Source organism: Malurus melanocephalus, unplaced genomic scaffold (genome assembly GCF_030028575.1).
Source record: "Malurus melanocephalus ecotype Western Australia unplaced genomic scaffold, MMel_1.1 scaffold_98, whole genome shotgun sequence".
NCBI lineage: Eukaryota > Metazoa > Chordata > Aves > Passeriformes > Maluridae > Malurus > Malurus melanocephalus.
The window spans coordinates 2,200,120-2,223,497 of record NW_026623330.1 but is presented as its reverse complement, the minus strand read 5'-3'; the positions used below and the strand labels follow the sequence as shown (position 1 = coordinate 2,223,497).

The 23,378-nt window shown below is 38.9% G+C and overlaps 1 protein-coding gene across 1 annotated transcript in view; it reads right to left on the bottom strand.

Moving 5' to 3' along the window:
- Positions 1 to 23,265, bottom strand: part of CEP112 (centrosomal protein 112) — a gene marked incomplete at its 3' end in the record, with an annotated part of 109,928 nt that extends 86,663 nt beyond the window's left edge. The window contains exons 1-8 of the mRNA XM_057368807.1: positions 23,200 to 23,265; positions 22,396 to 22,516; positions 21,306 to 21,496; positions 20,478 to 20,626; positions 17,268 to 17,352; positions 15,085 to 15,159; positions 7,493 to 7,540; positions 7,288 to 7,365 (exon numbers count right to left, since the gene is read on the bottom strand). Coding sequence (XP_057224790.1) covers positions 7,288 to 7,365; positions 7,493 to 7,540; positions 15,085 to 15,159; positions 17,268 to 17,352; positions 20,478 to 20,626; positions 21,306 to 21,496; positions 22,396 to 22,495 — 726 coding nt within the window. The remainder of the gene's footprint in view (positions 1 to 7,287; positions 7,366 to 7,492; positions 7,541 to 15,084; positions 15,160 to 17,267; positions 17,353 to 20,477; positions 20,627 to 21,305; positions 21,497 to 22,395; positions 22,517 to 23,199) is intronic.
- Between the last annotated feature and the right edge of the window lie 113 nt (positions 23,266 to 23,378).

Here is a 23,378-nt window from a genome sequence, read left to right as displayed (position 1 = left end):
GAGCTCCTACCTGCTTGTCTTCATCACAGGGCTCACCCTCAGGCCAGGGGGGGCATCTTGGACATTTAACATCCATCAGATTGTTTTTTTGGCTATTTGACAAAGCAGAACTTGTTGCCTGCCAGATTTTTCTTTTTTTTTTTCCCCAAGCCTATGAATATATGGGGGAGGGAGGGAGGAAGCGAGGAAGGGGGAGAAGGATGTAAACAATAAATGAGAACTTCAAAGTGAGGACTAACAATGTAGAACAATGACTTGTGTATCTTACAGTACACGACAAAAGTTATTTGTCTTGGTGCTCTGCAGCTGCTGAAAGAAATCAGTGCACAGCACACAAAGCTTTGATATTTCCACGGAAGAAAAAAGGTTTCTTAAAAAGTAACAACAAACAACTCCAACTTTCTACTGAGTTGTGCTTACTCCATTTTCACAGGCAGGGTTAAAATAATAAATATTGCTAATTTATACAGTGTTTTCAACCATGCAGGAAGGCCAAGACAGGGGAGGCTGTGCTTGCAAAAGAGTAAAGATTTATAATAAAGACAGGCTGCCTTCAGACTARGGTAATTTGGAACAGCATATTTCAMTTCATCATTAACAAGCTGTCTGTTCTCATCCTGTTATTTCTGTATCAAAAATTTTTCAGATTAGCTTTGAGGTTTGTGAATACTTTCCACATTTTACAGCAATGTAAGACTCAGAGTATTTAAAAGAAAATCCCTGGTGTGAAAAACAGGAAAAAATCATAACAACAGATTTGAACAGAAGTTTCAATWGTAAATGTAAATTTTAATCATATTGGAACTAATCTTCCGTTTTCAAATGGAACTGATGAAATCTTTGCACTCAGTTTGCAGGATGTGGAAAAAATACTGTCCACTTCCCATTTCAAAAAAATAAACAAATTTATAACTGCATTTTGAAACAGCATATTACTAACCAGTCACCACTGAATATCATCAATATTTTTATCCCATGCAATGACTAAGGTGAAAGAAATCTCATAAAGTCTCTGATGCAAAGAGCTCAGGAAAAACCAGAGATGGCCTGAAATAAAAACAGCATCAAACAAGTGGAACAGCCAGAAATTAGAATGTAAAAAGCCCCTTTATAAACATGGCATTTTGCCCAGACTCAAAGGTCCCTCCACAAAAGTCCATGTTTATGATCTGGACTGTATTATTTGACCTAACAAACATTTATAATTCCCTCCACATATCTAACCTTCTTTGTATCTTTACTCTTTAAAAACAATAYGACTGCTACTTCCAGTTGCAATATTTTTACACATTACCCTTTAAAGGGAAACTTGATATTCACTTRATTAAAAAATTAATATGACATTGCCTTATTTTTATAGCCACCAAAAATTAAAGGTTTTGTGCTAAATCAAATCTTATCAGCTTCCCCCATTGAGAAAAATCTGACTTATTAAATGACACTGAAATTAATACACATTTGCTTGATACAGAAAAACAATTGAAAGGACAATTGTTCTTATTCATATGTAAATGTCATTAGGCTCTTTCAAGAGAGAACAATGTATTTTTCATGGATTTCCACGTTGGGGGTGGTGGGAAGAAAGAGAAACGCACTCAGCTCTGTATCCCAACAACTGTAATAACTGGAAATGGTATTTCTGCTCCCAAGGTTGCTTTCTGCAGCCAACAAACATCACATGGATATTAGCACWACAACACATCCCATTGTGACCAGCTCCATTTGCAGAGTCCCACTTGCACATGGGACAAATCTCTGCCACCAGTGGGAGACACTGCCATCAACCACGACCAAAAAAACTTCAGTTTGGAAATTATGAAAGATTAGACACGSTAGTATTAAATGCAATTTCATTAAAAGACAGCTCAAAAATGCAATAAACACTATCTCCAATTGCCAGCTCTGAGCACTGAGCCCAGCTGAATCTGTGAATGTGCAGGAATCATCCAGATTTCAAAGGGATTTTGTGAAATATGAATATAACAGAGGATACTGCTTGAGAATTCCATGTCATTCTCATMGTGCCCAGTCCAGTGAATGAGTCTGAATACACTGAATCAACAACACTGACTTTTTTACCCCACTGTTATTCCTCTTTTTTTTTCTTATTTTAGCAGCTACGGAACTTTTTACACTCATTTCAGGATCTCCTAAACCAACCATTAAAACTGAACTCCCACCTTCTTTCCACCAATGCAACATGTAGCAATAACTCTGTAGGGCACCTACTTTTTCTACTCAATATCTTTTCTCCCTTAAAAATCAGAATCCAGACATGAAAAATAACATCAAACTTTCTTCCTCCTTTTTTTTTTTAAAGAGAGAGACACTTTGAGGTAGAGATTAATCATGCAGCAAAAGATTAATTCCCAGCTGCTTGGCAACCATCTGGACATTCTACTGGTTAAAACACTAGTTTGAATTGCTAACCTCCCCCTTTGATCTTTCTCAATGTCTCCAGCCCATATGTGCAATAATTAAAGACACAGTTCACCAACTATTGCAACCAAAAAAAAAAATAAATAAATAAATAACTGTACATGCACATCTCGATCTCCATAACCAGCCTGACTGGTATCAGGAATTATAAATCAGCAGTCAGTTTATGAAAACATGTCTCATCCTGACAGACRCTGTGTGTCTCACACCAGCCTAACAATAAAATACAGTTTGGGGTTTATGACATTACATTGTGAAGAGTTATCAAAGCAAGGCAGGATGTGACTTCCTCACACGGAACACGACGGACAACTTGCACATGTTTTTGGGAACGGGACATTAATCAGGCAGGAGTGATGTTAACAGCAGGCAAGATTGCTGTGATTTTAAATATGAACTAACAGATTCCTACTCAGGACGATTAGTTGGTGGTGAGAATCAGTTTACAGCTGGATTTTCCCTATAAATCAGGCCCTGCATTCAAAACAGGCACTGGGGCTGTGGATAAAAGGAGAAAATTCAGATGAAACAGAAAAAAAGTCAATGTCACTGCTTGGAATATTTTTAAGGGGGAATAAAACAGTATTTTAGGAACTGAGCTGACATAAGGAAAAAAGTTACAGAAAAGTGAAAATCACTTTGATGAAAGCAATAATAATTAGCCTCTTCATGCTCCATCACTGGGGCCACATTTGTGTGAACAGAAACCAACACATATTCCTACATTTTAACAGGAATATTCACCAGAATGAAAAACCTTAACAATCCTTATTCTTGGAAATCAGTGAGACATGAGCAGAACTATGGCTTGGACAGTCCCCAAAGCACAGGATGACAAAAGAGGAACAGAAAAGGAAGAGAAGTGGAAGAACAGAGGGATAAGAAATTAAAATTCCAACACAGGAAGCTCCTGTTATTGTAGGATTCAGACTCAAATTTCAGAAAGTTCATCAAAACCACTCTGCCCCTTGTTATTGAAAAGCACAAACAGCCCCAGTACATCTGAGGAGGTTCCTTGAGCTGTATCCTGCTCTCCTGATTCCATACCCAGCTGTCCATATGTCCATCCACCAAGACTTAAACTCTACAGACACACACAGACACGAGAACACGCTTTTAGTTCAAAACCATACACAAGAGAATGCTACTGATAGATTTTGTTACCATCCTTGGAAGATATGAACAAAAATATTTCTTTTCAATGACGAAAAATAGCAAATTCATCACGTAGCTAAAGGCACAATAATGTTAAATTTACAGTGCAAGAGTCCTCGTTTCAGGATACTGTCTCCATATTGGTTTTATTTATTGCTCATAATTTGGCACGAATTTCATGGATTTAAACACTTCACTGTGGAACAGGGCAATTAAGAGGAAGGAATCAAACCCAACAGGGCAATGCCTACAGATCAGCATCTCCTTCCAGCTGCAGGGATTCACTTATCTCCAAATGTTCTTTTCCTTCTCTTTTCCATGCTAACAYCAGCCAGAGTTATTCACTCTCCCTCCCGAGTTTTACAACTTTCTTTCCTCCCTGCATTCTTTGCCCTGCATTCTCTGTAGGAAATTTCTCTTGGGGAAAATCCCTATCACAGCCCTCGTGCAATTTGCTCTGTTTCAAGTTCTAATCTCCTGCCAGATAAGTGAGAAGCACAGTAAATCTGCTGCTTTCAACACCTTCAATTCAGAGCATTTTCAGCCAGACCAGGACTTAACTGTATCAGCACCACAGATTTTATCTTAATGTAAATATATCACTGGATCCCGACACTTTTGGGGCAGTAAAAACCATATAAATGGCTTGAGGATCTTTATAAACAAAATTGGTGTCATGCAGTAAAAGGGAGTACTCRTTCCCAAAATAAAGGGAGAAAAACATAAACAAAGATTACAAAGATGAAGGTCCTAAATAGCTTTTTAAAAAGGCTGCATCTCAAAGATAAGACTTCTTGAACAGTAAATCTATAAAACACTTTCTGTTTTCCATCTTATTTCTGGTCCTCAATCCATGAACATGAGTTTTCAGGGTAAAAAAAAGGGTTTTTGCCATTCTCTGTGTTATCTCCTCTCTCCTTTTCTCTGGTGTTCTCCTCATTCCCCCTCTACAGGACAAACTGGTGGAGGTTTTTCCCAGGTTCTCCTGAAAACTCCTTCAATGCCTCCCCAAAATTCCTCCTCCCTCCAGCTGCTCCACCATTTAGGGCTGCTTTAGCTGGAAAAGTACCCATGGGTCATATCTAAAGGCTTTATATTATTTTTGATTCCCAAAAATCAAACCAGAGAAGTGATAGGAGCACAGYGATAAAGTCAACAAAAACATTAGAAATGCTCAGCTAACCCAGGCAAATTAAACTTCACAATAATCATTGCACAAAGCATCCAGATTTCCCAGCTTGCCTGAAAAATAAATCAATTAAGAGCTGGTATACAACTCAGCAAAGATTTACTCCAGGTATAACCTTCAACTGAAAAGTGAAAATTGTTCCCAATACGCCTCTGATTTGTTTAGGTTTCCTTTGTTGAGATAAGATAAATAAAYGTCTTTGCTTACAAAAAAATAAAACAGAAGGAAATTGGGAAAAAATGCTAAGAAAAWATAAGACTGACAAAATGAGAAATTAAGACAGAGAATTTCTTTAAATGTCTTTCAAGGATGCATCAGATAAACCAGTTACTTGAGAAAAGTTAAAGGGAATAATTTTATTAACATAGCTGATTTTATTTTCTTATTCCAGAAGAATTCAAAATGTGTATCTTAGCAATGCYACTGGATCTGTTTTTCTGGAAAGAAAACCACAAATCAGCCCTTTTCCTTTGCCTCCCCCTGCCCCGTGGAGCACTGGGTGACACAGGATGGCCCGAGGTGAAGTTCAAAGGGACACTTTTCCCTTTTTATCACAACAAACCATCTGTCGTGCTTTGCTGCCCTGCTGAACACGGGCATTTTCCTGTGTTGGGGTTGCAGATTCCTCGTTCAAACCCATGATTTTTCAGCAATGCCCACTTCCCAAATGGTTTAATCCATGGCAGGAGGATTTGGGGAAAGGATGACTAAAAGTCCCTGCCTGACGACATCGCCGTCCTGGCAGGGCTCTGATGTGGTTATCACTGCTCTGTGCCATGTGTTCAGCATYACAGACTCTAAACAGGTGCAGGAATGCTTTATGAACAAAGGTCCAAAGGTTAAAAGCAAAAAAAAAAACAAAAAAAACCCCACAGTTATCCTATTTTATGTTCTCTCGTTGTACTACAAAGAGGTTGGGAACAGTTAAAGGTTCCCCCAAACCTTTTTGCACAGCCCCGTTTCTCTGCTAATACACCCACGTTCTATAAATGAAAAGGGYTTCGTTCCTAATTGAGCTTCACAAACAAAATCAGATGAAAACACATTTCAGTTTTCTTGTTAATAGCACACACATGGTGATTGTGAAACGCTGTCTGTAACCTTTCCAGTTCAAACCAGCCCACAGTCGAGCACCATTAGCAAAAAGTCCTGGATTTTTACTGTGTGGTTTAGAGGATTTTTCCACTGAACTAGCAAAGTATTAACTGGGTATTTTATGGAGCTCCTTGGCATGCATTCCTGTTTATTTAATTTGAAAATATTGTTCAAATCACAACATTGTGCTTGCCATTTATTTATTTTCTGGGCTCTTTTCACATCTTATGAAACCTWGCCTCTCATCCCAAGGCACTGGTGGTCTGAATGCTGTCAATACAAAAGGACATCAAGAGCAGAGCAGAGAAAGTGAAAGGCACAGGGATTGTGCAACTGCTAAGATGAGTGCTGAGATGGCCAGGTAGCAACAGAAATAAAATGGATGAAATTATTTCATTAACAATTGAAGGATCTGCCAACCAATTTTACCCTCCTCTGTTAAAGATGTTTTCTRAAGTGTCTCRAAAGTAACTTTAGGACAGYTCCAATCCAYGTGTCCTTACAAGGAAAGGGAGGGATGATTTCCTCTTTTGCTGATGATGCCCTTTCCTCCCAGCTCAGACATATTTGGGATTCTGTGTAGGTTTAGGTACTTATGGATAAGAGGGAACTATGTACAAATGTCTTAATTTTCTAAGAGCATAAGGCTGAAATCAGAAATTTTAAGGACAAACAGAACAGAGTGCTGGATTCGGGGTTTTGTTCATTTTTCTATGATTGGTTGGTTGGTTTTAGGGCTCTGTTGTTAGTTTTTCTAATGCACCTTGAGTTTCCTTTTCTGACCATTACTTCACTGTCTTTTAAAAAGAGAAATATATTGAATAAAATGAGCAGCTCGTGACAAACTATCACAGCAATCGACTTCTTTAAACCATGAAAAAGGTGAAAATGATCACAAAATTTTACTTTCACATATATTCAAAAGCAAAATAATGTGGTGTGAGAAAATTTGACAGCCAAGCTTTGAAAGTCATGTCAGCAATTCACAATGCTCCAAAGAAATAAAATAAAACCCCATATGACCAAAAGAGGGTTGGAGCTCAGTGAGGCAAATGCAGAAATAATGCAGATCCTAACAGGAATAAGGTCAAAATCTGCTCATTTTAAAAGACATATCGAAATTAAACAAAAGCCCTCACTAAATCAAAGCTTTCACTGCCCCTGTTAAAAAGGTAATTTGGAAAATTCCTAGAATTCAAACTTTTCTCCACTAAATATTAATTCAGAGGACGGGTAAAAACGTTTAGAAAGTAYTTTTTACCCCTTAAATAATTGCAAAATAAATTATTTAATGACAAGCCCTGTCACTTCAGCAAATTTCTCTTCCAAGAAGAGTTTCTGCTATAACAACTTCCTTATTAATATTGATTTTCCAAAGAAAACACCTCAAAGATTTCAAAGGATCCCACCTCTTTCTCGTGCTTTCGAAACAGCGATGAGTGGTCCCGAGAGGGGCTGCTCCTTTCCATGCCAATTTTAGGTGTCATCTGTGGAGAAAGAAAAAGTTCAGAACGACCAAGAAGTTGAGTACAATAAACCCTGAGAAGAAATTTTTWAAAAGGGAAAATGTTTGTTTGCCCTCCTGAAATATCAAGGGAATAGATAAACACCTACCACAGTCCTYGGCACCCGTTTTTCTCGCAGGTATCTGGGGTTTTCTAACTGAAAAACAAGGGAGGAGAAAATCAGCAGGTCAGCAATGGCTTATTTTGCCTTGTAAACATGAAAATATCAAAACCTAACCCAGCACAGAACTGCAGCACCCAAAGAACCACAGAAGAGATTTTAACATAAAAAATTGTTATAGAAATAGCAATTCATCCTAAAAKATCATTTGGTTGGAAATGATCTGATCACCAAATTTCATAATGTAAATGGATCAAAAATTGCACTTTTTTCCCCCAAAAAAGTCTTGTGGTTGTAAAAATTCCATCAATGCATATTTTAAAAGAATTTGGCAGCTACATACACAGGCTTATGCAAAAGATTTCCAACTTTATTGGCTAAATTCTCATTGAAATCAGTATAAAGCTACAAGAAGTTTGCAGATTATACTGATTAAAATCTAGTGCTTTTGAAAAATTACAGCTGGGTGCATTGAAACTGTAGGCACACATGTAAGTTATAGAGACAAAGCATAAGGAAATAATTCATTAACATGACTGTATAATTAAAACAGCTCTTTTAATCACTATTTTTAAGAACTGGATACAAAACATTGTTCCCAGCCCACTTCCTCTATCAGACAGCTCTATCTTTCTCATTTTCTCAGACGATGAGGCTCAAACATCACATCACAGACAAAGCAGAACATCCAAAAAAAGCTTTCAAGGGTATAATCTTGTAAAATGTAGCAGGAAGATTCAGAATATGAATGAGATTGCAAAACACATGAAAAAAAATTAAAATGTTGTAAGATTAGGTTGATCTACGCAGCATGGCAAACAYATCAAATGCCTGAACTTTCTGCAGCGCTATTAAATAAATTTCTGTGCTGAATTTATCAGTGGCAAAGATGTTTAATCCCTCTGAAATTTCAATTGGATACAGTGTTAYTCATTTCCTGTCCCAAAAGGTGAGGTGGGATTGCTGTGTGCTGTTGAGGAGTTGTCATATTTCACCCAGAAGTAGCTGGAGATGCTCAYGTTTAACACAATTTCAATGAAAAGTATTACCCAATATTTTAATACTACAGCTGAAACCAATAATTTAACAATAAAATATTTATATTTATTGTCAGGGCATTTAATAAAACAGAATAAACTTTCTCATCAGGCATCCTGTGCTGGAAGGTAAAACCCACGAGCAGCCACCAGTGAAGGAAGGAATCCTGGAGGCCCCAATGCCACAAAAACGAGCAATTTTGGACACAGAAGAGATTGGTGAGGAGAGGAATACAGGACTGGGATCATCCTGGAGCATTAATCACAGGAGATACAGTAGAGAGAAAGAAAAAGCAAATCAAGAGAGAGGGAAATTAAAGGTACAGAAATCCCAAAGAGGAAAAATCTTGGAGGATTTTCCTGGTCCTACACATTTGTACCTGCAGCAGAATTTTCTAGCTCCATTTTAGTGGTRTTTTACTCCTCCTCCCAGCTCAATTTGGACACTTCCCCATCCAGCCCAGGCACCTGATCATCCCCAGGGCTGAAGGTGTTTGCCAGAAGCTCAGGGTGCTCCCAATTCAGCACCCMACACCCCTGGGCAGCAGAAACAGGGGGAACCTTCACCTGGTCCAACTGGAAAATGCTGGAGGTCCACATTTCAAAGGCTCAATCATTTCCCCAGAGCCCTCATGCAAAATTAACACTATCACCCTTTATTTTGGGTCTTTTTAAAGCTAAAAATTCCTGTAAATATTTACAACTACTTAAAATCCTTTATCTTATTCAGCTGTTTGCAGCCTTCACTTCAAAATCAATCTGAAAAACCAAGGTATATCCTACTTGTTTATGAGAGAGAAGGAAAATGTGTCTCTAATACTTGGTAGGGCCCAAGTCTTGCATTTTTTGATTTTGTAACAGCAGCCATATGTGCTTTGAAGTTAAATGTTCCCACTTTGTTACTTGTTGTGGATTATATCCACTTAAACTGATCTGTAAACATTTAATGCCCCAACATTCATTCTTTTCATGCTGGTCTTCTGCAAAACTTCTTGTTCTCTAAATTAGACCACATTAAAGAGGGARTATCACAATAAAGAATGCCCCAAAAAAAGAAAAAAAAAAGAAGTCTGTATTTATGAGAAACATGCAAATTTAAAAATAATAAGCAAAAGGTCAAAGACAAGCCAAAATACATATGTATGAGACTGAAGGGCTGCCATGAGAAGAGCAGTAAATCACAAGCTTTTTTAAGAGTATGAACCAAATAAATGTCATCATGAAAGACATCTTTATTTGAACTAGAACTGAACTCTAATTTGTAAATACCACTTCTTAACAGAAATGGTATTTGGAAGTTCTTTGTAGGAAAGCTTTTGGATTCTCCTGTTCTATTATAGTCTGTCAAAAAAGCATGGTTCAATTTGTGAGGCCTGTAATGGTCACCTTCTAGTCCTCCTAAATCAGAGCTGGAAGGCGTTGGGTGATCATGAAGAAATCCCCATTACTTAACTGAGATAAAGCACTTCATTAAAATATATTTATTTCTTCAGTTAAAAAAAAACTATGGCAGAAATGTACATAAAAAATAAAATCCCAAAACTGAATTTGAGGCAAACTAGCCAACATTTCTAACTCAGGTATTTTCAATTTCTATTTATTTTAACAACACCTAACTGGTCAAAACTAAATATTGCACAATTGTATATATACGATTTTATATATGCTTCATTTAAACAATTTTAAAGCTGACAATGCAAGTAATGAGCAAAGCACTACCAGAAGTTAAAATGATTTCTTCCCAAAAGCAAGAACAGCGTAAGAAAAGCAAAATTTTGAGCTCTAAGCACTTCCACAAGCCTCATGCTCAGGACATCAATTATATCCCATCCCTCAGGCTGAAAATATTGCCCAGGCTTTACATCCCAGCACAGAAACTCCCAGCAAAGCTCAGTAAATACCACAACAATGACAACACCGATGCCGTGGCTCCAAACCACCCCTGCAAAGTCACGTTCCACTCTTTGGAAGATTTTTATCAAGGCATGGTTATCTTCCTCCATGCCCAAGTGCAGCCTCACTYAGAAGGGATATTGTAAATATTAAGGTTCAGGGAACAAAACCCCCTCCCTCGCTGCACATTCCCCCTTTCAGCTTCTTCAAAGACAAAATGGGATTGTTTTCAAAACAAGGATGACAAAAACACACATGAAAGAGTTAAGAACACTTAAGACTTTGAAATGGTAAACAGCTAAACTGAACCTTGCCCTAAATTCTTACTTTAATCTAACAAACCCAGCCAGCCAGCATGTTCCCTACAGAAATAACTGCTGAGTAGCTTCAGGAAATTTGAGTAAGGACATTCTTATCTAACATCATAATTTGTAGGGAAGTTCACTTTAATGCTGCTTCTGCAGTCTTAGTGGAAGGACATTAAAGCACAMGAAGATTGTTTGTCAGCATGGAAGTTGAATTTATTTTTTGAAGTCGCAACACCACTTGGAGTTCACTGTGGGAAAGTTTYTCCTGCACTGCTGCCCTCCAAGGCCACAACATATACAGTAGGTATGTTTATAGTAAGCAGCCAGACTGAGAAACCAAACAAAAGAGAATCAAATGGCTTGTGCAGAAATGGTTGAGCTCAACTGGACTGGAAGGACACAGGCAGATGTGAGCCAAGAGCAGGGAGCAGGCACARCATCCACGGCTGCTGCGGCCGTGAAGAATTCCCAACACTCCCCTCTGTTTAACCCTGTGTTAAAAAACTTTTTTCTAGGAAAGTACAATGGAACACAAGCCACAAACTACAGAATTTCTTGCTCTGAGTCTGCTCAAAGCTTCATTAAGCAATAATATTTCCCACAGCAAATTCTTCTGGGCAAAACCGAGTACCTGAGTTCTCAGCACTGAAGATCCCCTCTGGTAAAAGCTAAAGAGTTAATTCTCATCCTGGCTGAATTCCAGTGATGAAAAATCGTGTTCTCCCTGATTAAAAACCCCTCTGCTGTGTCCCCAGGGTACAATCTCTTTGTGTGCTTTCCACCTAAAATGATGTGCTGAATTTCCTGGGATGTTTGAAAGAGACGCTTTGTCACACCTAAAATTGGCTACAATTTGGTGACAAATGAAACTGCATCAGAGGCATCATGAAAGAGGGAGAGTGAGAAGCACAGAGGCAGGTGAGGAAAAAATCTGCAGGGGCTTAAATCGTTGTTCCTTTAAGTAACAATTTTTTTTTATCCCAAAATCATAGTTGTCTACAAGCCAAAAAGCTCAGCTACAAGAGGGAAAAAAATAAAAGGAAAAAAAAGGCAGTTTAATTTCATTATCCAACAAGGTTCTTTTCCTGAYACTACATATAWTTCRCARTATTYCATTATTTTTRAGACAYAAAGGGGAGATGCTCACCTTCCCCTCAGTTATGAAGTGCAGAAGTTTCTTAACTCATGAGTTCATGAAATCAGCTCACAAAATCACAGAAAACTTGGGAATGGAAGGGACCCTAAASTTCCTCTCATTCCCCTAGATCAGTTTACATTTATCATATTCTCAAAGGGCTAAAGGATGACAAAGGAAATTCAAAGTAATCACACGACCAAAAATTACTGGGATTTATTTGTCTCAACTTCTGGCTCTGAAACTTTTCCCTTCACACAGCAATACAAAAGGATTTCTGCTTCTCTGCATTGCAAATTCAACTTCAAGGCATGGACACCTGATAAAGGACAGTCCCCACATCAGTTTAGATAAGAGTCAACACAGGCTAAGGAAAACACATTTTTTAATGTGTGCAAGTTGAGCTTAAATTAGTATACCATGTATGAAAGGCAAATTTATCACCATCAAAACTCAACTTTTTTAAAAAAACATTTACTCCAGCCTGACTAGAATCTAAAAAGCAATAAAATGTTTGATTGGGATAATCAGGAATGCTGAAGGAAAAAGGAAAAATTCTTTCATTACTCACAAGAAGTAACAATATCAGAAAGTAATGCAAGGGTAATGTAATTCAAAAAGTAATGCAACCCTTACTTCTCCTGAAGAAAATGTTATTATTAAGAACAAATATCTGAAGTTTCCAGATTAGTTTGGTAAACTTTGACCTCTCTGCTTACTAGAGAAACCATAAAAGCACTTCCCAAAACTTTTCACAGCATTTTCAACGATAATAATTACARCAAACTCCTCAATCACTGATGTAGGTATAACATAAAAACCAAAAACACATCCAATATGTGTTAAAAACACAAGAGCTTTGAAGAAAGGGAAATTCAGAGTATATTAAAGAAGCAGGAGGCCAAGARATACCAGCACAAATAAATGAACAGTTTATAATCGGTCATTTGAATCCAGACAAGCCCAAGCTGGAGCAGTGAAGGCTCCACAGCAACCCACAGCTGGAAGACACCAAGGCTGGCTCACCATTATGTGTACCCAGATATTTTCATATTTTTGGATAAAAGCATGGTCTCCATATAGACTTGCCTGAAATACTCCCAGCTTCCTAAAATTACCAGGATTCACACTGAGAAAAATCCTCCTATTGGATTGTAGAACCAAAAATACCCAAGGAAAGTTTGAAAAGCTWTTCAAGACAACCRTTCTTCCCACCAGGCAGCTCAAAGTGAAAGCTTTCTGTACCTCCTTTCCTGCCTTCCCCCACTACTGAAGTGCTCTTTTGGGTCAAGGGTCTGCTCTATCTGAGGTGGGATCACTTGTAAATTCAGATTCCAAATGGGAGCAGCAATTAAAGGACAGCAAGGTGCTCCCGTGGCAATTCAAATGTTACAAATAACAGCAGCCACKTCTGACACTCAAACCTCACAGATTCCAAGGTGCTGCAATCGTGAGATGGGATTTTTTTTTTTTTTTACCTTTTAGTAATGACTTATTCTTGAAGTATAACACTCCACTTAAAACTTCCTGACCCTTTCAGAAGGCACCAGAGGCCGTGATCCACAGCAGGGAAACGCTGTTCAGCAGCAACCCCTGCACAGACCTCTCTTTTACAGCCTCAAATCCYCTTTGTCAGGTAACTCCCAACAAGTCTTATCAGGCAATCAAAGTCTCTCATGAGCGACTTATTTAATTACCATCCCTGGAGAGGAGACTTGAAAAACTGATTTATGTGTCACGGTAGCCTATTTGTTATCCAAGGGAGCTCCCRTATCAGCAGAGGATCATCACAGTTTAATAACCAGCCATTATCTTACACAACACCATTGCAAACTGGAATTTCAATTAGGAAAAGAAATAAAATACAAATAAAATTACCGAGATAGGAGATAAAGCAGGCAGGCAGATCGACGCTGATATATAAAAATGCTGGATGTAAAGAGATTCTTTGTCAGCATCAATTGGAATAATTTGTAAAATGGCCGTGAGCAAGTTTTCCCTGYTCATGCAGCCTTAAAAGCTCGAGGTATGACAGCTTTCTGCTCATAAAATCCAATGTATAAACACAGCCCAAATATCCAAAATCTGCAAGTGACTGCTTGTACTTTTGTTTCAGACACCTGTACAGTGTTTACACCTTCACCCATCTCCACCTTCAGCTTGGAAAAAGCAAGAGAAACACCAAGAAGGACCAATTTTTTTTTTCAAATATTCTTTGTTACCATTTCTGATTGCACTGAAGAGAACTTGGCCATCCATGAAAAGCCCTGAGTGTGTAATAGGCAAGATTTTTCAGTGCTGTCATATCCCTCCGGACTGACGAGAGTGTAGAAAGAGTAAGGATCATTTGGCAACTGATAAAAATGACAACATGAAAATACGTGATTATTTCCCAAAAACAAGGCTGAACTATTTCATTAAACTCACTCTCATCACTCCTAACCTTGGCTGCAACTCTGTGAGCTTTCAACCTGTGAGAATGAGCAAAAATGGGAAAGAAAGAAGAAACCTCCCTATGAAAACCAATCAATTAATAATCTTAATAAAACGAAATTGCTGTGACGATATTAATCCTAATGAAATAGGTGAAAGATTTGGTGGTACAAGTGAAAGGATTAAAAAAATGACAAAACACCACAATAGAAGAAATATATTCAAATACAGCCACAGAGAAGAGGTATTTCATTGTCATCCTGGAATTATCATGGACTAATACCACAGAAAATACAACCAAGGAAATAAAGTCTTGAAAACAGTAACAATTCTGAATTATTAAAARGGAAAGAAAGAGGTGAACACACAGAAAAGCCTCGTGAACACCTTCAAATGGAAGCACATTGAYCAAAAAACATTGAGTTGTACTAAAGGCTTGCAAATTCTGTATTGATTARAAAAACAAATACAGAAAGCCAAACKCCTCTTTCATTTATATGAGAGTAAATAAAAAGTAATATTATAATAATGAAGAAAGTGTGAATTTCTACCAGAATAAAACATTTGGTGTTGACCAGCAGCCATTATTTTGCTTGATTTATCAGTAACTATATTAAAGGTGTGAAGATCATTATTATTTAAAATTCTAATGTTTCCTTCTCATACATTCATAAACCACCTTTCCAAGCTTTACCAATTCTTTTCTAAAAGACTGCTTCCCACATAAAGGTTTGTTGTAGGTTAATAAATAAGGAATGCAATCAGTTTTCTTACCCCAAGATTCCAACTGTTGAGACGTGTTTCGAGGTCATCATCTTCAAATGAAACATTTTTTTTGTGATGATCCTCCTGGAAGATAAAAAAAAGTCAAAAGAAAATATCAGAACTGCTGGCAGAGACATAATTCAAAATAAATCTTCTCATTGACTTGGCCAGGCCTACACTGCAGTGCCTAAAGTGTCACAATACCTCTGACAGCTTCCACCCAAACAGCTCAGTCACCAGGATACTGTGCTAAGAAAGGAGTTCAGAGGATAAATCAKCCATAAATTCACTTTAATGGTCTTCTTTATTTATTTCCCAAGCAATGGTCTCCTTCACAGAGGGGGAATTTAGTGAAAATCAAAATACTCTGTTTTTAGGTAACATACTTATTCTAGAAACTCACATCCACAGTGCCTTTTGTGGGGCTAATCCACACTTCACAGATCACCTGATCTGCCTCCAAATAAACAAAARAAATGGTTTAAAAATTAAAGGAAAGCACAGCAAGGCAATGATGGTTATCAAAGCAGAAGGCAGAGAAGCTGCTGCCCACCTCAAGGACCCTCCCTGATTTCCAGCACCCAGCCAGGGCTTAGSAATTGCCTTTTATAAGCTTTCCCTGTAGGATAACAATAACTTCCAGCTGCATTTAATGTACCTAATGGGGCAGCAGGTGCAGCACATTATCATAAGCATCCAGGGACTGGAGTTTGGGCTGCAGTTAATCAACACTTGATTGAGGCACCTCTTAAGGTTTCTTAGAAGTCTCCCTGCTCCTCTACCTGGGCCTGAATTCTGCCAGAACATCTGTGCATCACTGACAATGGAAGGAGGTATTGCTTGTTCCAGCCAGCCAAACGTTATCAAACTGTCTGGCAAAGCAAGAGAGGATTATTTCATTTAAAGGCCCTTTCAAAGCTGGAATCACAGGAGGATCCAGTACATGGAGCTGAGGAACAATGAAGTGCAGTGATTTGTTCAACACTGCCCTGGAAGCTGTGGCAGAGCCAGAACAACAAAAAAAATTAAAAATAATCAAAGCAAAACAACAAACSCCCTGTACAAAACTTTAAAGCTCCAAATCCAGGTTTTAACTGAAGAAAACAATTTTTTTCACAATAGCTTTTCCATCAGGAATATTTCCTGAAGTAAAATAAACAGGAAACCAATAAGGGAGAAATTAGGTAAATCCAGCATGTGGTTTCATTTTTAATGATGCCATTTGTGTATTTAAATTCCATTTGTATACGTCCAACCAACAGACACACAAATACATCCACAGCAATCAGAGGCTGGAGTACAGACACTGCTTTTTGCCCACTGAGCACCTGTAACCTGCCCTGAAAAATCATCCCCTTGCTAATCCTCCATCCAGATGCACAGAACACAAACTCCCTCAGAAAAGAGCTTCCACTTTATCCCATTTGCACTTCGTGTCCTCATAAATTCTCAGCTGTGCCAGCTGCAATCTTTCTCAACTGTTCCTCTTATTGAATCAAAAAAAAAGAAGTGTGGGTAGAGCTACAGGAACAAACAGGAAATTCAGTGTTCCTGGAGGGGTGAGGGCTGTTCTAGGTGTGGTGAAGGACACTGCAAGGCCACCGAGCACGTTTAGGAAGGTAAACAGCACATTTCTTAGTAACACACATTTGTCAGGAGCAATTGTCAGTGCAAACACCTGCAATTCCATAAACAAAATCATTGAAAATCTTGGACTAAAAGGGTTTTACACAAAGCCTGCTCAATGCCCTTTCATCAGTCAGAATGCTCGGTGTGGAAAGTCTGATGAAACAAACTATCCAAAATTCACTCTTTCAGAGGTCAGCCATCACCRAGCAGAGCCAGAGGCATCTCTGCAGCTTTCTTTAATCTATTATTGCAAAACATGAGATGATGTCAATGCAGGCACCTTGCCAAGCCCAGGGAAAACAATGCAGCAGGCACTGAACACACAACACCAAACAGAGGTCAAGCTTTAGGATGAACTSAGAACATCCTGCAAGAAATTCTTTTCCCCTGCACTGCAAAGGACAKATTTTGATGAGCTTTAGTTGTCCCTATCATACCCTCCCAAATGTCTGCATCTTTACATGGGGATCATGACCCACACAATGGAAATACCACTTTACAGGGATTTATAAAACCAAYTCAGGGGAAGGAGAGCTGTAGGACAAAAAGGAGAAGCATCTTACAGACAGTGACGTGCCTGCGTCATCTTCATCTGTCCGGTGAGAACTCAGACGGGATATTTCTGATGTCTTCTCACTCAGTCTTTCCCTGTTATCAATGACAAGAGCAAGCAGAAAGAGAAGAATTCATTTCCAKCAAAACATGGCACACAAAGTATGTTAATCATGGAATAGAATCTTTTAAAATATACACAAGAAAATAATTGTCAAGACGGAGAGATCAAAAAGAAAAGAGAAGAAAAAGAGAAAAATTTTTTGTTAAGGGCAAACAAAAGCCTGAAGTGTTCCATTAAAAAAACACCACCAAAAACCCCACACCAAAAAAAAAACCTAGAAATATCATGTACATGACAGTACATTAGAAAGTGTTCTTTGCTTTTCTTTGACCTCATCACCCAACATCTCCCGAAGGATTTTAGGAGAAACCCAAGCTAAGGAGAGGGCTGACCTAAGGGAATGTTTTAGCTACAGAATTGCTAAGCAGATGAAAYAACACAGGATGGAGGCCAGTGACTCAGAGAAGAAAGAGGAACTAAAGTGACAGTTGGTTGCACCATAGGGGAGACATTTAAGACCCAAAAAATTGGTCAGATGAAGGTAAATCATCCTATAACACAGCAACTTGAAGGGCAGGAACCACATCCACAGCTCAGTATAAAGGCAGTGGCTGGRAAGGCCAAGGTGGAGAGGGACATGTCCAAGGAAARAGCYACAAACATTGCCTTGGTTTCACTTCATTTCTATTTTATGAACTGAAGTGGAATATATGGRGAATGGGAGAATAAAGCCCACAAGACAGGACACAAGTACAATATGACCAAGTTCTCTGTCCAGCAGAGCTAGACAGGGATTTTCTGGAAAGGCTTTTCTTGTAAATAAAACACGTGAATAAAGGGAAATGAAGARCAGCAGATAGGTGAAGAGAACTGTCACTGATGCACCTGGTCACAGCCATTTCTCAGCCACAGAACAGGGAAAATAAAAATAAATGTTTGTTAGATAGATTGATACAGCAAAAGGTCCAAAACAGTAGCGAAAAACCCTTCAGCACAGTCCCCTATCAAACCCACAGGTATAAAGGCAACTAAAAACTCCTGTCAGCCCCTTCACCTCCCTAGGAGTGGCTATATTACAATAAAATCAAATCAGACCATTAAAATACCATCCTTCCTTTCCATCTGGCAGCAAATCAGAGGTTGCAATGCCAAAAAGACACCGAGATGAATGAAGTGTTTATGGACAGAACAACAACTGTTGGATGTACAATGTAAACCAGTCACTTCTAGGAAGACAAACACAAAATTTCCACCAAGCACAGGGCCCCAGCTTTCATCAGAACAGCAGGGAATGGAGAAATACAACAAATGGGAACCTTCCTTCCCTTCCAGCACCAAAAAATCCCACAGAAACAACAGGTATGGATGCACAATCACAATTACAAAGCAGTAAATAGTTTAGATAAGCAAAGTCTCAGAGGTAAAAAAGATCAAAAGAAATATAATAACACAATGAGTGCCTCTTGCGTTTCTTACCGAGATTTCATTTGACACAAAATTACCTTTCATTAAAAGGAGATAAATCTTTGCCTGGGAGTAAATCTGCCCTTTTATCAGATTGCCTTTCTGAACAACACCCAGGTTAACTAACAATGCMATAAAGTTCCAATTGTTAAAAATGAGACAAAACCAATTCATGCCTCCATCATTCAGAGATTCAGGAATACCAACAAATTCTCAACCCAGCCCAAGTTATCTGTAATATTTTCAAACTGACCAAAGGGAAGAAAGAAGTGTAGATGTATTCTCAGTTCTGTGTTTGCTGTTTTCAAAAGGAATTGAAAAGGAAGCTGCTTTACTTGATTGTACAAACAGAATTTGGAAAGATTGCTAAGGATGGACACAATCAATCCACAACTTTACTCACATCAGAGTAGAATTTTCCTGTGGGGTCAGAAAGCCCAGGTTTCTGTTCAAACCAATCTAAATGTTTCTCAAACCAAGCCTCTCACATTTCAAAGTATTGCTGCACCTTTCCAGCATCAACTGGTTCAACTTACTCATCCACACCCCAGTGGCAAGTAAGGTTTGTCTACCTGCTTTTTATTTAGGCCGAAAAGCAACTTCATATAGAAAATTCAAAATTGTCCAACACAGAACTATCTGCATTGCAAGATAAAAATCACTATGAAAAGAACTTCTCTGTTTGTTTGGGTCTTTGAAAGGAGAGAATCTTGAGATATAAAGAACATCAAGCAGTTACTCGAACATGTCTCACTGACATTATCTATTTTGCCCTGAGAAAATGTTGTAAGAACTGAGTCATGGCTGGAATGCACAATTTTCATCCAACCACACATATTCCATGCCCATGGATACAGTTTCCCCAAAGCACATTCAGGGGAGAGAGAAAATATAATGGAACTTGGTCACCATCTGCTGGYTCTTCCTACAAACTGCACATTCCAGAAATATTTAATATATTACATTTTCACCTGCACTGATAGTTCATCCAAAATTGTAAATACAATGGAAAACGGGATCTATATGCTGGATTAGGTAATATCTTAACACAGCCACAATTAGACAATATTAAATGTGTTAATTAGACACAAATTAGACAATATTAAATGTGTTATTTCCACTAAACAGAACAGCTGAAATACTTGCCTTCAGTACTTTCCTGCATAACTCACAGGAAAAATAAGTTTTTTACTGTTGTGAAGACTAATTTCTGTAATCTACAGAAAGATCAGAAATTTCCAACAGAAATTCAGATTTCCTAGACACAGCTTTGCTCCTGATCCAAATACCCACTGTGCCTACACAGCAGTTTCATTCCCAAAGTCCTTTGGACCACTATTATTCCATTACATTTCCTTGCTTCTCCTGGCATGGAATAACAGGAAATGCAGGTCCTGTTCWGTGTCTGTAACTGAAAGGGGAAGGAGAATAAGAGGAAGGATAAAAGGATACAGGGATGGGGCATGGAAGATGTACAGAAGCCAGAGAAGAACACAAAACAGAGAAAAATAAGAACAGAAAAGTATAGGAGTTCTCATATTGAATCTGTTCCCAAAGTTTCTGTCGATAAAGGCACAAATACTGATGGTGAGTCCGTGAGTGGTGCAATAAACTGAGACACCCAGAGCTCATCAAATCAAACATCCATGAAACATAAATCAAAAACTGATTAAAGCAAGAGCAAGATCCTTACCCATGGGAAGGAGGTGGTGCTGAGGATGATTCCCCTACAGAWGACACATTGCTTTCGTGGCTCCCCAGCTCTCCCACCACCCACTCAGGTAAGCAGCAAGGGCTATGGCTCCCAACGTGGGCTGTACTCGGCTCATCAAAATAAACTGACTGCAATGAGAACAAAAGCAAAATCAGCACAGGGATAAATTTATATATATACACAGATGCATTCCTTACAATCCTCATGTCATTCCTTGCAGGAGTATCTGCAGTACAAACATTCCTTTTCCAACAGAATCAGTGAGGTGGGAAAACGCCACCTTCTCAGCTCATGGGAATTCATGGCAACAGTGTGAATATTTCCCAGTACTTCACTTCTTCCAGGATGGGTAATTTTAGCACAAATTATCTCACTACAGCTGATGCCGAGGGTTGACACAGCATTTTCAGACAAACTGCAACTTTAACAGTGTCTGTGTGAGTTCTGCAGTTATCTCAGACTACTAAAGTCACCACCTTTAAACACGTTTTTTCTTTCACAAGATTTACTGATTAGGATAAAAGAAAGCCTCGAGGGCCTTTTATTAATTTTTCCACAGAACTAGAAAAATATTACTATTATTCTGTTGTTTCAAAACACCTATTTTTATAAGCCTTCTAACCAGAACTTTGAAGATACAGGCCTCAAKAAAATTTTTCCCATTGAAAGATTTTCCCAACATCAATTACAAGAAATGCCTTTATTTATCACAGGCAATTCCACTCACTCCATTCAGAAACATTTGATGCCACATGAAAGATGGAAAAGCAGTTCCAGGACACTTTTCAGCACCTCTGTGACACTCACCATGTAGGCAGGCAAAGTTTTCAGTGCTCCTTCATCTGGTTTTTGGGTGAAGGGGCCCTCCAGAACTCCCCTCTGCAGCATGCGCAGCAGCAGTTTTGCGTACAAGTTTCGTTTCTCCCTTTCCACTGTGGCTACTCCTGCTCCTGAAAGTCTGCAGAGTTTTTTGATCCACAGTGAGCATCGTTTTCTTTCTGAAAATACAGATATACATTGTCACTACATGTTTTCATGGCAAATCAAACACATTCAGAAAACAGGAGCCATCACTGGTCATCAGCTCTGTTTCGCCCTTCTACACAAAAGTTTAAAACAAAACAAACAAAAAAAACTCCCAAATAACCAAACCAAGTAAAAGAAATGGATAAATACCTAGTTTAAAAATAAGTCTTTAACAACAGTTCAAATCTGCATATTCTACAAAAATTTTCTATAAATTCAGGTTCACCAGAACATCACTTTTGAAAATAGGAATTCTACACTCACTGCAAGAGCTGCTATAAGCATTAATACTTTAAATACACAATAAAACCTCGTGGATTAAAAGAMTAAACCTCTATTTACACAAGCTTTGCTTCCAGATGATGAAATTATTCATTTGGTTAAATGTTTGCACATAAAGCTCTTAATGCTTAGGGTTTGTGCCTTTAGTAATAACCAGCTTGTTGTAAAAATTAGATTTATACAACATCATTTATTAATTTATATTTCTATTATTACACATTCCTGACCAAAGGTCAACAACTTCATAACTAAAAAATAATTGCAATTTTGTAAGGCCTATCTCAAAAACAATGCCCTTTAAAAGCTTTTAGATTCCACTGCATTCAGTTTTTAAAGATAGATGTTACTGCATTAATGCAAAAGCACATTTGCACTGTGAAGACAAGACAAATAACCTCAAMCAATTGCAGTAGGCGCCTAAAATATCCAAATTTAGGAGTTTAGAAGCTCCATCAAATCTGTGCCTTGTAATGCCAGAGATTTAGTGCCTGGTTTATTTAAGTGATCCAACTACACATAATTATCGGTCTGACTGAACTGATTATTAGTTCTGTTATCAGTGTTTAAATGCACATTTGACCATATTTACCTGAACCACGCTGCAGGCCTAGGACATAGGGCTTCATAGCCACAACACAGCGGTCTAATTCCGCATCCAATTTTTCCTTTACTTTCTCCTCGATGTTCATTTTGAAAGAACACAAAGTAACCTGCAAAATCAATCACACTGACGTAGAAAAGGCCAAATACTCTTTTACACTATTCTCTGTTCACCTTAGGCCGGGCTAAGATGTGCTTGGAACAATATAGGAAGTGAAACCACACGAGTTATGTTCAAATAAACACAAAACTAAGAGAGATTCTTCGTAAATAACAGGTGCTTAGTGTAATCTACAAGTTAAAGCAAAACTAAGGGAGATTCTTTGTAAATAACTCGGTGTAATCTACAAGAATGTGCTTGCTTAGGTTTGAAATTGAACAGCCAACCGCACAGTAAGTGTATTCATTGCACCCAATTTGTATAAAACACCTCCGGGCGTTTGTGTGACACCGCGTTCCTGACTTGGTATTCCTCAGAATTAGAGGGCTGGTTTTAAACAGAGAAAAAAGGGGAGAAACAGCCAGCAGAGTCGTAGTCAAAGTAACAGAAACAAAAAAAAGGTTTCAGGGCTGGTTTTAGGGAATGAGCTCGGAAGGAGCAGCGCTCTCTTTTCCCGTGCCCAGGGCTCGYTCGCAGCCCAGAGCGGCCCTTTCTCCGCGGAGCCGCAGCCCCGGGCCGGCCCCAGAGCCCTTCCCTTCGTCCAGCCCCGGCCCCGGCCGTGCCCACAGCCCGGGGGGGAACACCAATGTGCCCTGCAGCCCCTCCCTGCCCGGCCGGGCCCTGCCCCGTTACCTCGGCCAGGGGAAGGCAGGCGGTGGCGGCGGCCGAACGTTCAAACGGGCCCCGCTCCCGGCGGCCCCGGCCCGGCCCGAGCGCTTCCGTTTCCGCGGTGACCGGGGCGGCCCGGCCCGAGCGGCCTCACAGCGCCCACACAACCCCGAGCCGGGTGCTGTGGGGAGTGTTTGTCCCCC